We start from the raw sequence: 14,778 nt of genomic DNA, 5'->3' as shown, positions 1-14,778 counted from the left end.
ACATCATTGCCACAGACTGCCTACTCTTCACACTTACAAAGATAATATAATACCACTGCATTAGCAGATATCACAGGTTGTTTTTGTTTGCTTTTGGATTCTCCAGAATATTTTACTAGTGAAAAGTGTGTGTGTGTGTGTGTGTGTGTGGAGAGGAGGAGGAGAAGAGATTTCCTGAATTACTGATCATTTCCTCTTCTTTGGCATCTCTTCAGACACTAATCCATTCCAGTATAATTTAACAGATGTTTATTAAGCACATACTATATGTACATTATTACATTAGGTTCTGGAGATTCAGAGAAAAAAAATGAAAAGCAGTCCCTCATCTTAAGAAATTTACAGTCTCTGGGGCATAGAGGGAGAAGAGAAAATGATATAACATGTAAAGACCAAGAGTCAGGAAGATTCATCTTCCTAAGTTCAAATCCAGCCTCAGACACTTAATAATTGTGTGATCCTGAGCAAGTCACTACCCTACATTGGCCTCCATTTCCTTCATCTGGAGAATAAGCTGGAGGAGGAAATGGTAAGCTACTTTCATATCTCTGCCAAGAAAACCTCAAATGAGGTCACAAAAGGGTTGGACAGGATGGAACAATAATAAGGACATGTGTGATCATTTGAAGGAGGAGAAAATGTGAACAATTGGGTTGTAAAGGCAGAGGGAAAGAAATGTCTGGCTTCCCCTGGGAGCCAAAATCTGAACTGAGCTTTGAAGTGAATTAGGGATCCAAGAAGTAGAGGTTATATGAAGAATTCCTTTTAAAATATAGAGGTTGGGAATAGACTACTTAATAAGGTTCTTTCTTCTTCATGAGTCCTATGTCATTGTTAAGGTTAAAATTAAGATTAAGATTAATTCTTCTGATCAATCCCATTTGGGTTTCCTATTTCTTAAAAGCAAACATGCAATAAGTATCTCTTAGATACTCAAGTACTCACTTGGAATAGTGCAAAAAGCTCTGAATTTTGAATCAAAGACTCTTTCCCTTTCTTGGCCATGTTACCTTGCAGAAGTCTGTTAATTTCTCTCATCTCTAAAGTGACATGGTTATATACCAGATGATCTCCAATATGTCTTAGGAATCTAACATTCTGTGATCTGGAATTGTCCCATTTTGTAGATTACCAAAACATTTGGTTTTTTGGGGAAGTTTCATTTCTATTCACACATAGAACTGTAGCTTGGGACTATAAAGATGATAAAGCAACTGTCCTTCCCTCAAGGAGATTTGTCTTATACTAGAAAAAGAATATTGTGCAGATAAGGAAATAGATATAGATAGATAAAATAAAATCTCCTTTAAATTTGAGAGCAGGGGTGAGGAGGGGAAGGGATGAAGTGTAACCTAAGCCTAAGTGAAGACCTCACTGGTAGTATATGTCACTGAAGGAGGGGTTAGAGAAAGAGATGCTTAACAACTCGCAAAAATTGGGGTGACATTCAATTATGGACACAGTGTATTTGTTTTCTAAACAATCAGAGTAAAAAGCTTTTAGAGAAGTGATTATTATAGCACTGGAAGACATAGGGAATGTGGAACTGACCACCCACAACAAAGTCATTTATCCCTAACAAATTTAATAATTTTAGAAAGAACATGAAAATCATTCTAGGAGTCTAAATCTCGACAAACTAATCCCCCCTTCCAATATTTCAAAGCTATTGTTCTATTGTTTTAAGTTTGAAATAGTGGTTAAATGTTGTCTTAAGACAATTTATATTTTCATATAAATCAATCCTTTCTCAGATGGAGTAATTTTCTCCCCTCTCAAGACTGATGAATAATCCCCTTTCATTTAAACAACCCTTCATATGTAGCATTCAGAAATTCAAATTAAGTCTCCTTTCTATGCAGTATGCATGAAAATCAAGTAATAGCAGAACACATACATTTTAGTCATATTATTCCCTTTTCCCCACCCCAACACTTTGTTTAATGCTTATATTGCTTTTCGCCAACTACAGTTGCTACAATTTCTCTTTCAAGCCCACATTCTTAATGAGGGTTACTCACAAAATCTGTCAACTTAAAGTTATATTATCAGTTTGAGTGGTGTAGTTTTCTTGGCTCGTCCTTTTCATTTTCTTCACACAGGGCAGCCTTTCTGTGAATTTCCTACATAAGAATATGTATATCAGGGGATCCATGCAGATATTGGTCGTGGCCAAGAAGAGAGTGGCTTCCTTAGCCAGGAAGAGCTGGTTCTGCACAGTACAGTCAGTCTTGTTGTTGATCTGGCTCTGAGTATAGGGGACCCTTGCGAAATGGAAAGGGGCGAAGCATACAAAGAATACAGCTACAACAATGAAGACTTTGCCTTCTAGATTTTTGTTGGTTTTGGCATCTTTACTTTGGGATTTTCTGAAAGACTCGTATACCTTCTTGGCAATCACCACATAAAACAGAAACATTAGGAAAAAAACAGTCCAGAAGATAAACTGACACACATAATTGACTGTCTTGTGCCATATAATGCCCCAGTGGCCTTTTAGGGCAGTACACTTTTTTACGGATTGTGGTGTGGCTTCCTTGTTAGATAAGATCATATTGGGCAAGGAGAGAAAGAACAAGAAGAGCCAGACCACTGTGGAAAGGATCTGGGCAAAAATGGGCTTCTGCACGCAGAATTTTCCAAAGGGTCGAATGATCTTGAGGAAGCGGTCAAAAGCAATGAGTCCAAGTAAGATGATACCAATGTACATGGTCTCGTAAAAGATCACTGCTGAGAAACGGCAGACAAAAGCTCGGATTTGCCAGGGTCCGATGTTTGCATCCGAGAGAATCTTGAAAGGGAGCATCAGCGTCATTATCAAATCTGCCATCAGAGTATTTTTAAGGTAGACTACAAAAGTGGATGAGCTGGGAATCTTAAAGAAAACCCATAACGCCAAACTATTTAGTAACATTCCTGCAAAGAACACAGTGGTGTAAAGGATTGGGAAGATCAAGTGAGTAATCCGATTATCTCTGGGGCAGAGGTCAGTAGAGTTGAGGGATCCATTGGTGAGTTGAAGAAACGTGGCATTCATGGTTCCCTGTGTCAGCTATAAAAACAGAATGGAAAAGAAGTTCCTGATTTCAGAAGTCTGATATCCACTTAAGAATGGTCTTTACTGAATGTTTACCGCATTGCGGTTGAAAGAACCAAACATGCAAATAAGCACTTCTCAGACACTCAGCATAAGGGGAGAATTTGGGGAGCCAGTGACTTATATGTATTCACCTAGTTAGGCAGCAAAGATAGCCAAGTACATAGAGATAGAATAAGCCATTCTAGTATTCACATTGTAACTTTATACATTTAAAAAAAAAATCCTTCCCATACTCATCAGTGTTGGATGTCAGTATGGTCCATTTATAAGAAATGGGAGAATTCCTATTCTCCCAAAGATACTTGTTAAGAGAGAGAAATCCATGTAGGTTCCTCTAAAGGAACTATATTTATTATATATTATTAATGCATGCAGATTGTAGAATGTTAATTTCATCATCTTTTTACTTAAAGCATATTATATACTTAGTAATAAACAGTCAAATTTGCAAAGCAAGTTTATAAAAAGTAATCACCTTTCTTGAAGGAGAGTTGCTTGGCTATGTCATCACAAGGCAGCAGTGGTTTCTTCAGGGAGAGGAATGAAATGTGAGACAAAATGACTTAGTCTGCTTTCTTATACCGGGTTTCCTTCCTCATTTGCACCCATATGTGGCTTTGTCACTAGGTCTGTTTAAGTTTTTTTTAACACAATTTTGGATTATTTAAAGAAGAATTATGCATATTTCTCATGTGCTGCCATTTATCCCAAAAAGTCGCTGATTTTGAGGTCATTTTGCTGTCATGGAATCATTTATTAGAAAGAGTTTATCTTTGATGCTCAGAGAGGCACTGAGCCTGACAAGTTCAAATTTGGCCTGAAATGTTCACTTAACCCAGTTTGCCTCAGTTTCCTCATCTGTAAAATGAACTGAAGAAGGAAATGGCAAGAAAACCTCAAATGGTATCACAAAGAGTTGGAAACAACTAAAAATGATTGAAATCACTCAATGACCACAACTGACTCAGCTCACATTTGGGACCAACAAAGGAGAGTATTTGAACAGTTATTTAAATGTAGCATCACAAATCTGAATTTTTTTTAAATAAAATTTTCATTCTTCCCAGTAACATGCAAAAAACAGCTTTTTTTTTTTTTTTTTTTTTTTTGTTATACATGTACATTCATTTTTTCCTTATGAATCATGGTGGGAAAGAAAAATCAGAACAAAAGGAAAAAAAATATGCTATTTCCCCCTTTTTTCTTTTCTTGTGTATTTTTCCCCTGATTTACATTCTCTTTCTCTGTACTCTTTGTCTGTCTCTCCCTCTTGTCTGTCTCCCCCTCTTTTCTCTCTGTCTCTGTCTCTCTCTTTTGTGTGTGAGGCAAGTGGGGTTAAGTAACTTGCCCAGTCACAGCTAGTAAGCACTGTCCAGCTTTGAACAGTGTCCTGATTTCAGTGCTTGTACTCTGTCCAATGTGCCATCTAGTTGACCAAACCTGAGTTCTTTAAGAATTTTAAGTACTTCCCCAGTCTCATCCTAATTCTTATATCACGTCTTCCATATTATCTCAATACATTTTATTTATGACCAATTCTGTGCATGAACAGAATTGGAGGAAAATAGAGTATCTCCCTGACAGGGTTCACTTCAAATTTACATTATTTAATCTCAAGTAGGCCTTCACCTATCTCTAAGGCAATTCTGTTATTCTTCCCTGATTAATTCATGGTTTCAATTTTCATAGCATCTGCTTTCTCCTCAGCCCTCCCATGGCAACCTCCTACCACCTCATGTTCTCAGGTGAGGACTTCACTAAATACTTAACACACACAAACAATAACAACAACTGAAACCATTGGTCAAATAGCTCCTGCTTATTCCATTCCCCATCTCATATGTCATTCATAGATATTCCCCCATGTTTTCCTTCTCCACTTGGATTTCATATAAAGAGATCACATTTTGTCTAGGAGTAGTTGTTCTTAGTCATTCCAGCTGTGTCCCATTCTTTGTGACCCCATCTTGGATTTTCTTGGTAAAGATACTGAAGTGGTTTGTAATTTCCTTCTCTGGTTCATTTTACAGTTCAAGAAACTGAAGCAAACAGGGTTAAGTGACTTGCCCAGAATTATACAACTAAGTTTCTGAGGCCAGATTTGAACTTGGGAAGAATAAGGCTTCCTGAGGCCCGGCATTCTGCCCACCGGGCCACCGAGCTGCCCTAGGTTCTTGGGCAAATGGTTCTTCACTACCCTCTCCCTTCTCTCTTGTCTTCCACTTTCCTACTAGTTATTTCTTTGCTGCCAACAAATTTGCCCATATTTCTTCTATCCCTCAAAAAACTTTGCCTTGATCTTACGATCCCTGTCAGCTATCATCTCTATTTCTCCTCTGCTTAGCAGTTAAGTTCCTTAAAAAAAAAAAAAAAAAATCCTCACATTTCTCAATGGCCAAATCTAAAGATCTTTGTTCAACCTTCTTGACAATGTCGATTACCTTCTCATCCTGGATTCTCTTTCCTATCTAGGTTTTTATGGCTCTGTTCACTCCTGGTTCTCCCGCTGTCTCACAATTTCCTTTGTCTCCTTTGCTGGCTCATTAACTGGGGGTATCTCCAAAGGTTCTCTCCTGGACTCTTTTTGTCATATACTATCTACCCCTGATGGTCTTATCAGACTTCATTGGTTCAATTATCATCTCTATCTAAGTGATTCTAAAATCTTTATATCTTCTCTTAATCTCTCTACAATCACATATCTCTAAATGCCTTTTGAACATTTCAGATTGGATGTTGCATAAGCATGTTAAGTTCAGCATCCCAAATATTTCAATACTTCAAAACTTTTCCCTTTTCTAAACTTCCCTAATTACTGTTGATGGTATCACTATCTTCCAGACAGTCCCCTTTCTCTTCCTTGCTCAATCTCACATCTTAATCTCATTCTTGACTCCTCACCATTATTCACTTCATATATCCAGTCCATAGTAAAGTCTTATTTCTCCCATGAATAATTAGGTTACTCAAACTTTACAATATCCCTTCAATTTGGTCCCTTCTGTCCATTCACACAGCTATCCTGTCAGTATAAACCCTGTTGTTTTAATAATATTTTAACTGATTTTTAACCTCACCTAAACTGTTTCAGTACTATTTTAACTAGCCTCCTTGCCTCATCTTTCCTCACTCCAATCCATTCTGAAAGACTTTTATAGAGCTCAGGCTGACCATATCACCTCCCTGCTCCACAAATTCTATTGACTGTATGATATATCATCCCCTGGCATTCCAAATTCTTCCATTTCCAAACTTCTTACACTTTATTCCTGTTCCTGTTCTTTTCTTATCACACTCTTTTGTTTTGATTGTTCCATGATGCTCCATCTCCTACCTCCATTACTTTGTCTTTTTTTCCTTTCATCCCTGCTCCTTAAGTTCCTTAGCCTAGTTTCAAGATTCCATTCAAAATCCCCTCTCGATAGTCTCAGTCTCAATTGCTAATGACTTTCCTTTCAGGTTACCTGAACCATTTTATGCACATGTAGTCTCCCTACCCCTCAACTTTCTAGTGCTTTATCAAAGTATCTGTCACATAATAGGCATTTAATAAATCTTGTTGACTGACTACATTTTATTATGCCGAGAACTGAAAATTCTCTGTCATGTTCCTATGAATTCTTATGCTCTGCTTTCATTATTCAATCACTATTTGTAAGGAATATAAGACTACATTTGCTCTTAGGGTCCTCTTAGCCTATGGCAACTTTAATTTTGTGAGAATTTACCCTCATAAATGATCAAGCTCCCAAAAGCTAGCTGGCACTGTATCCTAGACCAGAAAGGTTATTAATTAGGGAGCTCTTGTAAGAAGTTTTCTATGCAGAATAAAAGGGAAGGAGAAGTAAGTGTGTCTCTTTAGGGAAGTGTGAGACCGCTTAATCTGATTCATTGGGTATTTCTTTTTTTTCCCCCATTGTGTATTTCTTGAAAGCACATTTCAGCAGTAGCATGAGAGGGCAAAGGAACTGCAATCAGTCTATGATGAACTGATGCCCGGTAGTTCGAGAAGAATATCTGAGTTTGATTCAACATTGTGTCAGGGACCTTCTAAGAATTTTCAGAGTGAGATTTTAGTATTTTGTAGGCTACTTAGATCTTGCTAAAACAAAAATAAAAATAAACTATGTTCAGCAGGATGAGTCATAGAAAGGGTGTAAATGGATGTCTAGATCACATTTGAAGGATTCTATTATGTTGTAAAGTTTTTGGCATCAAGAAATTAGATTAAAAAAAAAGGTTTTGGACTTAAAAATAGGGTTATATAGCATGACTTCTAAGCTTTTTGTCCATTTTTTATGAAATATGGAATAAAATTCTATTTTGCTCTGAAGGTGGTAATTAAGCAGGTAAATAACTAGTATTGTGAGCCACCTATTTCCCGTAATACATCCCAGTTTAGTTCTTTTACTGTTCTTACAGGAAATACGGTTGAAAATGCTTTCATAATTTAGAGGGAAAAAAAACAAGGGGGGAAATCACATTTCAGTTACATTTCAAAATGCTATAGGATAGGAAATGGGCCTTCAAAAGAGGAACTAATTCAAGACTGGTTATCTACAATAGTTTTAACTTTTAAATATATGGGGATAACTTTTCAAGTAAAGGCATACTCAAAGTATTTCTTAGCCAGTTGAGCAATAAATTGGTCTCTTTGATTGGATTTAAATGAGGGAGGTGTCTGGGCAAAGTCAGCAACCTTACCTTCTTCTCTAGAGCCATCTGGGTCCAGTGGCCAGATATAGATCAGGATAACTGGAATTGCATCCAATGAGAAAATGTGGCCTTTTTAAGCCAAAGTCTTTAAGAGTTATCAGTTTGACTGAGACCATATCCATTCAGGAATTAAGGCTAGGTAGAAATTGAGGCAAAGAATAGCCTCTTTTATCCTAGTCCAAAAAAGAAAATAAATAAATCCGTGAAGGGTTTCTCACCAAAACAGAAATGATTGCTATTTATTTTCACTTTTGAGTCAATCAGGACCCAATCAGTGACAAATTGGGGCTTGATCTACTGGATTAACAAGGAAAGACTTCTTGTAAGAGACAGAAACTGATGTGAGCTTTGAAAGCTGAATTACAAGGCTTCTAAGAGTTTAAGGGGAGGAAGGGAATATGTTTAAACAAAAGGCAATAATCGATGGAATACTTGTATATGCAAGTGGAGGATCAAGATCATGGAGTCCAGATGGACCAGAACATAGATGTCATGAATGAAATAGGGCCGAAAAGTTAATCAAGGACAAAGACCTTGCTAAGAAATACCCTTGAGCCAGTAAGTATCCCTTAAATGTTTGAGAATAGACATCATCTGACAAGTGTCTTTAGGAATTATTTTGACAGCTCTGTAGGGGATGGATTGGAGAGAGCTGAGATTGGAAGCATGTAGGCCAATTGTAAAGCAGTTACAGGGATCTAGGTGGGAGCAGAGCATCTGCAGGAAGGTGATGAGTGAATTGAGATAATGAATGGATACAAAAATCTTTGATTCACTGTGGAGGCTGGTGAAATGGAGAAGTAGAAAGACATTCTGAGCCTGGCTGACTGAGGATGTGGGCTTCAACAGTAGTAGGGAATTAACCAAAGAAAAGAGCTTACTATTCCCTCGCAAAGCAAGTAAGCCAGTTTTTGTTTTTGTTCTTTTCCTCAGCCAAATTCACACACCCCCTTGAAATCTGTCCATGAACGCCAGTGTTTTGGTATGGGGGGAATTGTAGAGAATCTGTGCACCCCAAGATAAAATTTCTTCTGTCTAATTCAAGGCCCGCAAAAATAACTGAAGATGTGATTGGAGTTGTTTGCCCCATTTTCTTAGGGTGAGACCAGGATTACTTCTTAAAAGGAATAAACAAAAATCTTTATTTAGATATTCAAAATGAAACTGCTAACCAGAGGTGTCAAAATCACAAACCCATATCACATGGCCCACAAAATCCTAGAGTGCTTGCCAATCAGATTAAACTGTAATTGGGAAATGTTTAACAGAGTAAATAAATAATACAGCAGAGATCATGTTTATTTGTGGTTTTCAAAATCAATGTGTGGCCCACAGGGATCTGTTTCTATTTGAATTTGACACAGCTATCAGTTAAACAAACCACTGTCAGATCTGTTGCTGGCACCAGAATAGGCTTCCGAGTAGGCACCAGTCCCTCCATTTTACCTAGTGAAGTTTTCACCTTGGGAAGTTCCAGAATATTTCTGACTTCTATTGAGTCAGATTTTCCTATGGATTTAAAGTATAAAGTATAAATATCTTTAAATATATGGGCTCATTATACTATCTATTATGAGCCTAAAAGGAAAAAAAAAAAAAACAACTTTCATATATGTTTGGAAAATAGGATGCCCAATTCTTCTTGCTTATTGTCTTATTTGAGAATTTGACTTAATTCATCATCAGCCATGCGTTTTTTATCTTTGGAACTCTTGAGAGTTGTCACTGATAAATATTATTGTTTTCAAAGAAAAAGATACCAGTGAGAAGTGATTAATAGTTTAATGTAAATCAGTCATGTTACATACCTGGCTTATAAATAAAATATTTTTCAGTTTTTACAAGAAATAAAAGATAATCCTTTGAATTTCCCTTTGATGATTTTTAATTAAACTTGTATTTTTCTTAATATCTTTTATTCTGACATCACCTAGATTTTTTACTTGATCCTTCCCCCACTTAATAGTTATGTGTCTAGAAAATGCCATACATCGGTATTGTTTTACTTTTAATCAAAGCTTTTTTTTCTTTCATAAGAAAAGTCATTCAAAATGACTTTTTCATGGTATGGTTTGTACATTTTAATTTACTATGACATATGATTATTTGGGTGGACTGATGTTTTATCAGGCCCTTTCCCTCCCAGATTATTAGCCATATGAAATCCTAATTTAGATTTCAGAATTGAAATCTCATGAGCATTTGGAAAGTATAAAAGGTACCATATTGGCACTTGAGCAACTTAAAACAAGAAAGATAACCCATTGTTGTATTAGTCTTGTAATTTGATTTGGTTTTCCCATATTTAGTACTTAATAAACAAATGTTTATTGAGTCAAATTTTTTGAAAATATTTTCAAAAGTTACATGAATTGTTACCTATTCATATTTATATTTTTGAATAGTCTTTAAGGATTATATATTGTGGTGAAACAACTAGTAAGATAAATGTAGAGACACATTCAAAGATCTGAGGTTTCAGCGGTATGGGCATCCCCTCTACCTCGGCAGTGTCTACCTACGAGACTTTCTACATCTCTTCCTTAGTTATTATTCTAAAAAAAAAAAGCGAGAGAGAGAAAGAAAGAAAGAAAAAGAAAAAAATCATATCACAATTTTTGACCTTCTTTGAGCTTAGCTGAGTTGGTTTTTGCAGCAGAGACAACAGGCTCTTAGAAGATCCCTTCCATCTTCTTGTAAAACCTGCCAGAGGTTGTGTCCCCATTGGATTATTATTTGATTCTTCTTCATCATCTCCATGCCTTGATGAAAGTGCTCTTGGAGAGGAGCACTTTAGTGTACCCATATGTATTTAAATGAAATGTTTTTGAAATTAGAAAAAATTGTAGAACAGATTCATGTATAATTTTAACTACTATTTTATCATTTGCAGTTAAGCCTGCTCTACCTGTGAGTTACTTTGCATAATAGTATGTAAATAAGGAGCTAATGATGACAATTATCATTTAACAGTTAACATTCTTTATGGTGGCTTGGTGCTTCAGCATAGCCACATAGCCACGTTAGATAGAAAAATATCCACTAAATCGAACATTTCCTGGAAATGAGTCAATTTCCCTAAGCATCATTAACAGTATTTTATCCCATAAATATAGTCAGAATTATAAGCTAAACATTTTCAATTTCAGAGTACTTTGTACTTTCCTGAATTGTTTTAATGACTGAATGTCAATGTACTTGAAACACCTGCTTTCCTTTTCTGTGCTCCCATTAAGTGAAGGACACATTCTTTAGAAATTTAGATGTTTACTTAATGTTGATTTGTAAAGATAAAATAAAATTCATTTTTATTTTGCTACACCAGTCAGGTTAATGATGTTCATAGTTCAATAACAGGATGTGTACTATGACCTTTGTTGCCCATTTACAACAACAAAAGTATTTAAACATTTAGGTCAATTATTAAGTTAGGAATTAATACCTTTGCATATATAAGTTTTGTTAAGTAATAATTATTGTTTCAAAGGTGGAACATTCTTTTTCTGTTAATAAAGGAACCTTATCGATAAAAAATCTTAGCAGATAGCAGATACTCTAGTTAATTCTCTATATAATCTTGGAAAAACTGTTTCTTATGCTCTATGACTCTGTTATATGGTAGTATGTTAAATACCTTTTCATTAGGTAACTTTCCTACATATTAACAATAGCATAGAATACTGAAAGAGGTCATGGCTGAAGCTTAATAAAATATTTTATTGGCTTTTTCCAAAAACTTCTTTGTTTCAGTAAGTTTGTCCATCAACTCACTTCTCAGTAAGCTGTAATACTTTTATTTATATAGTGCTTTCTTCAACAAAGAGTAATGGGAATGTTTTTTCAATGCCTCTTTATTCTATAACGGGATCTCTTCTGATGGGCTGCTATCATTTTGCCCTTTGTTTCTGATTTCCTGGGGTGAGAACATCGTAGGAGCATTTCTGTGTTTCAGCATGCCCATCAAGGAATTTCTAAAGGATTTGCAGAGGTAAAAATATATGAATGGATCTAAGCATGCATTTAAGGAAGTCAGCCACAGTGTGCTCTCTTTTACATAAAATAAGGTATTCTCAGCAGTACAGTCAAAAACATCTCTTGTTTGGCTGAGGGTGTAGGGAATTCTGGCAAAATGAAAGGGCACAAAACAAATAAAAAATACAGCGATGACAATAAACACTTTGACATTTACCTTTTTTTTAGGTGCTTTCCCTACCCCCCTTGTCCTTACATAGGATCGATAGAGCTCTTTTGTGATCAGTGTGTAGCATACAATTATGATAAGCAAATTGATCCAGAAAATGACTTGGCAGATGTAGTTGACAATTTCATGCCATACCAGGCCAAACTCTGACTTCAGAAAAGCACATTTCTTCACATTCAAGTGCACTGGTTTCTTGTTGGTTAAGATCATGTTTGGCAAGGACAGGAGGAACATGAATATCCAAATCACAGCGGACAGAATCTTAGCGCCAAGTAGGTTGCTGAGGTTGGATGTTTTAAATGGCCGGGTAGTTTTCTGGTAACGGTCGATGGTGATCAGACCAAGGAAAGAAATGCTGATATACATCGTGAAGTAGAATATGACAGAGGTGACTTGGCACACAAATGCCCTCAGTGGCCCTGCTCCCAGCTTTGCGTCGCTGAGGATTTTGAAAGGAAAAGTCAGTATCATGAGCAGGTCGGATATGACGGTGTTCTTGAGGAAGATGATGAAGTTGGATTTGCTGGGGATTTGGAAGAAAATTCCCATTGCTAGACTGTTCATGATGATTCCAACAACAAACAAGACCGTGTAGAGCAGAGGAAAAAGAACTTGGGTGATTTTGTAATCTCTGGTACAGAGACTATTATTTCCAGTTCCATTGGTAAAGTTGTAGAGATCACTCATTTCCCCCTTCGTACCTTTGGGAAAAAATTATTACTATTTTAGGTATTCTTATATTATAATTATTACTGTAATAATTATTATATTATTATATAATGTATAATTATGTGTAATATATAATATAATTATATTATAGATATTTGCATATTTGTACATAATAAATTAGGTTACATTATTATAGTGTATTATATTCAATATATAACATAAATATACTGATGTAAATTATTTTTATGTAAATGATATGGCAAATTTCATGAATGTGATTTTGCTTATAATTCTAGAAATATTTTAGCTTTAAAATTGCCTCTATTTGGAATTGGACTATCTTCCTATCTTTTCATTGTCACTCCCCATTATTGACAAAAATGATAAAGGTAAGTTTGCGGTGAATGAGTTCTTGATTTTGTTATACAAGGTAATAGTTTGAGAGAAAGACTTTTAGGTAGGGTTGGTAGAGATTACCTTTTGTTTTCTTTGTAATGATGATTGCAGGTGCAAAGTCCCTATTTTAGAAAAGGGTTTCTTAAACTTTTCCCACTTGTAATCCCAAGAAATCTTGATCCCAAGATACCTGATCCCAGGTATTTTGGTATTTAAAACAGATTTACAAGTCAAATATTTATTGATAATGAACATAATTTCATGACCCCCACAGTAAGTTAAGTGAACTCCCATAGGGAGGTTTTAAGAAACTTTACTATAGAGAAAAGTTATTTGAACCAGGATCATCTTAATCTTTTTTCCTTGAATTCTGAGAGTTTTTGGAGGTACATTTTCTTCAATACCATTGATCACATTTTTAATTCAAAAACAGGTAAATGATGAGATAATGAAGGGGAATGTAACATGCTTGTTTTGGAAACTATATTCTAGAAAATTTTCCATGTTTGTACAATACTTTTGTATTTTGGAGCAAAGTGCTTTCCAAATACAGTTTTCTGGATTATGTTCTCAAGACCTGTGATTTCATTTCTCTAAGAAGTTTCTGTTGAGAAATCACCCAGATTCCCAACTGCTCAATGATTTGTAGTTCTAAATACTTACCTGGGACACCATGAGGTTAAGTGCCCCAGCTTCTCACAACTAATATGTGTCAAAGGATTTGAAGCCAGGTCAACCTGACTGTCTGATATGCTTCCCCCCCCTCCATTTTTTTCCCCTTCAATATGTCTATTGTAGAGAGCTTTAGGGGGAAAAAATTTTGAAAAGAATCATTTGGATGTGTAATCCAGTACCCTAGAATTGACATACAAATGAAATTCTTCTTTTGCATAAAAAACAAATCAAGCTCACCTTTGTTTATTGATAAATTTCCTCTATCAGGTATTGTTCTCACACTTATTATAGATTGAAGTGATCACTAAATCTTCAAAAGCAATGGTATTGAATATAATCTCTAGCATGAGACTGGGTCACAGTCAGTATGTCAGTGAACACCAACATATATCCAAGGTGAGAAACTCTTCACCAGTGTTTTCAAAAGGAAAGAAATTTTTAGACCACGATTTCCAAAAGACTCTTATCATGAAGAGGAGCTGCATTCTACATACTGAAGAAATCTTATAAGCTTTAAACCATTGGGGTTTAAGTCTATAATTTTATTGGCATAGGGAACTACCTGGAGAGGAAACTACATCCAGCAGTGTAGTTCAGCATCTTCTACAACTTAATTATCTTGAACAGCACTCCTCAAACCTTCTTGTTCTCAGTTCCCTTTCCAGTTTTAAACATCAGGGAGGATCCTAAAGAGCTTTTGTATGTATGGTTTATATCTGAATTTATTGCATTAGAGATTGACTACTAATTTTAAAAATATTTTTGGTTCTCTTAAATATAACGAGAGTAATAATAAACATACTATATAACTTAATCTAAATAGCACATTTTCATTTTTTTAAAATTGCTGTCCAAAGCAAAACAAACAAAAAAAAAATAGTGCGTAGATTCTTGTAGATCTTAAGAGAAGATAACTTGATTCTGAAATCTACTTCTGCATTCAATTTGTTGCAAGATGTTGTTGTGGTTGAAGAAAACACAAAAATAATCCTGCTTCATACAATTACATAGTTGGAAAAGG

The 14,778-nt window shown here is 35.6% G+C and overlaps 3 protein-coding genes across 5 annotated transcripts in view; 1 reads left to right on the top strand and 2 right to left on the bottom strand.

Annotated features, from left to right (window-relative positions):
* The window catches only part of MED12L (mediator complex subunit 12L), a 372,681-nt gene that overhangs the window by 254,838 nt on the left and 103,065 nt on the right, over nt 1–14,778 (top strand). The window lies entirely within an intron of this gene.
* P2RY13 (purinergic receptor P2Y13) lies at nt 233–7,790 on the bottom strand. Its single transcript, XM_051983275.1, has 2 exons — nt 3,576–7,790; nt 233–3,052 (listed from the first exon to the last, which is right to left on the bottom strand). The coding sequence occupies exon 2, from the start codon at nt 3,035–3,037 to the stop codon at nt 2,030–2,032; it is 1,008 nt and encodes a 335-aa protein (XP_051839235.1). The 5' UTR covers nt 3,038–3,052; nt 3,576–7,790; the 3' UTR covers nt 233–2,029.
* P2RY12 (purinergic receptor P2Y12) overlaps nt 11,514–14,778 on the bottom strand; it is a 58,942-nt gene continuing 55,677 nt past the window's right edge. For all 3 annotated transcript variants that reach the window (XM_051983269.1, XM_051983270.1, XM_051983271.1), the window contains one exon: nt 11,514–12,718. In XM_051983269.1, coding sequence (XP_051839229.1) covers nt 11,673–12,704 — 1,032 coding nt within the window. In that variant the 5' untranslated portion in view covers nt 12,705–12,718 and the 3' untranslated portion in view covers nt 11,514–11,672. The remainder of the gene's footprint in view (nt 12,719–14,778) is intronic.

Source organism: Antechinus flavipes, chromosome 3 (genome assembly GCF_016432865.1).
Source record: "Antechinus flavipes isolate AdamAnt ecotype Samford, QLD, Australia chromosome 3, AdamAnt_v2, whole genome shotgun sequence".
In the NCBI taxonomy this organism is placed as follows: Eukaryota; Metazoa; Chordata; class Mammalia; order Dasyuromorphia; family Dasyuridae; genus Antechinus; species Antechinus flavipes.
Note: the sequence above shows the minus strand (reverse complement) of the source record. Positions and strands in the feature narration are given on the sequence as shown.

Bases quoted from the DNA above. Each gene is read 5' to 3' on its own strand.
- P2RY13 (XM_051983275.1), bottom strand. From the start codon at position 3,037: ATGAATGCCACGTTTCTTCAACTCACCAATGGATCCCTCAACTCTACT.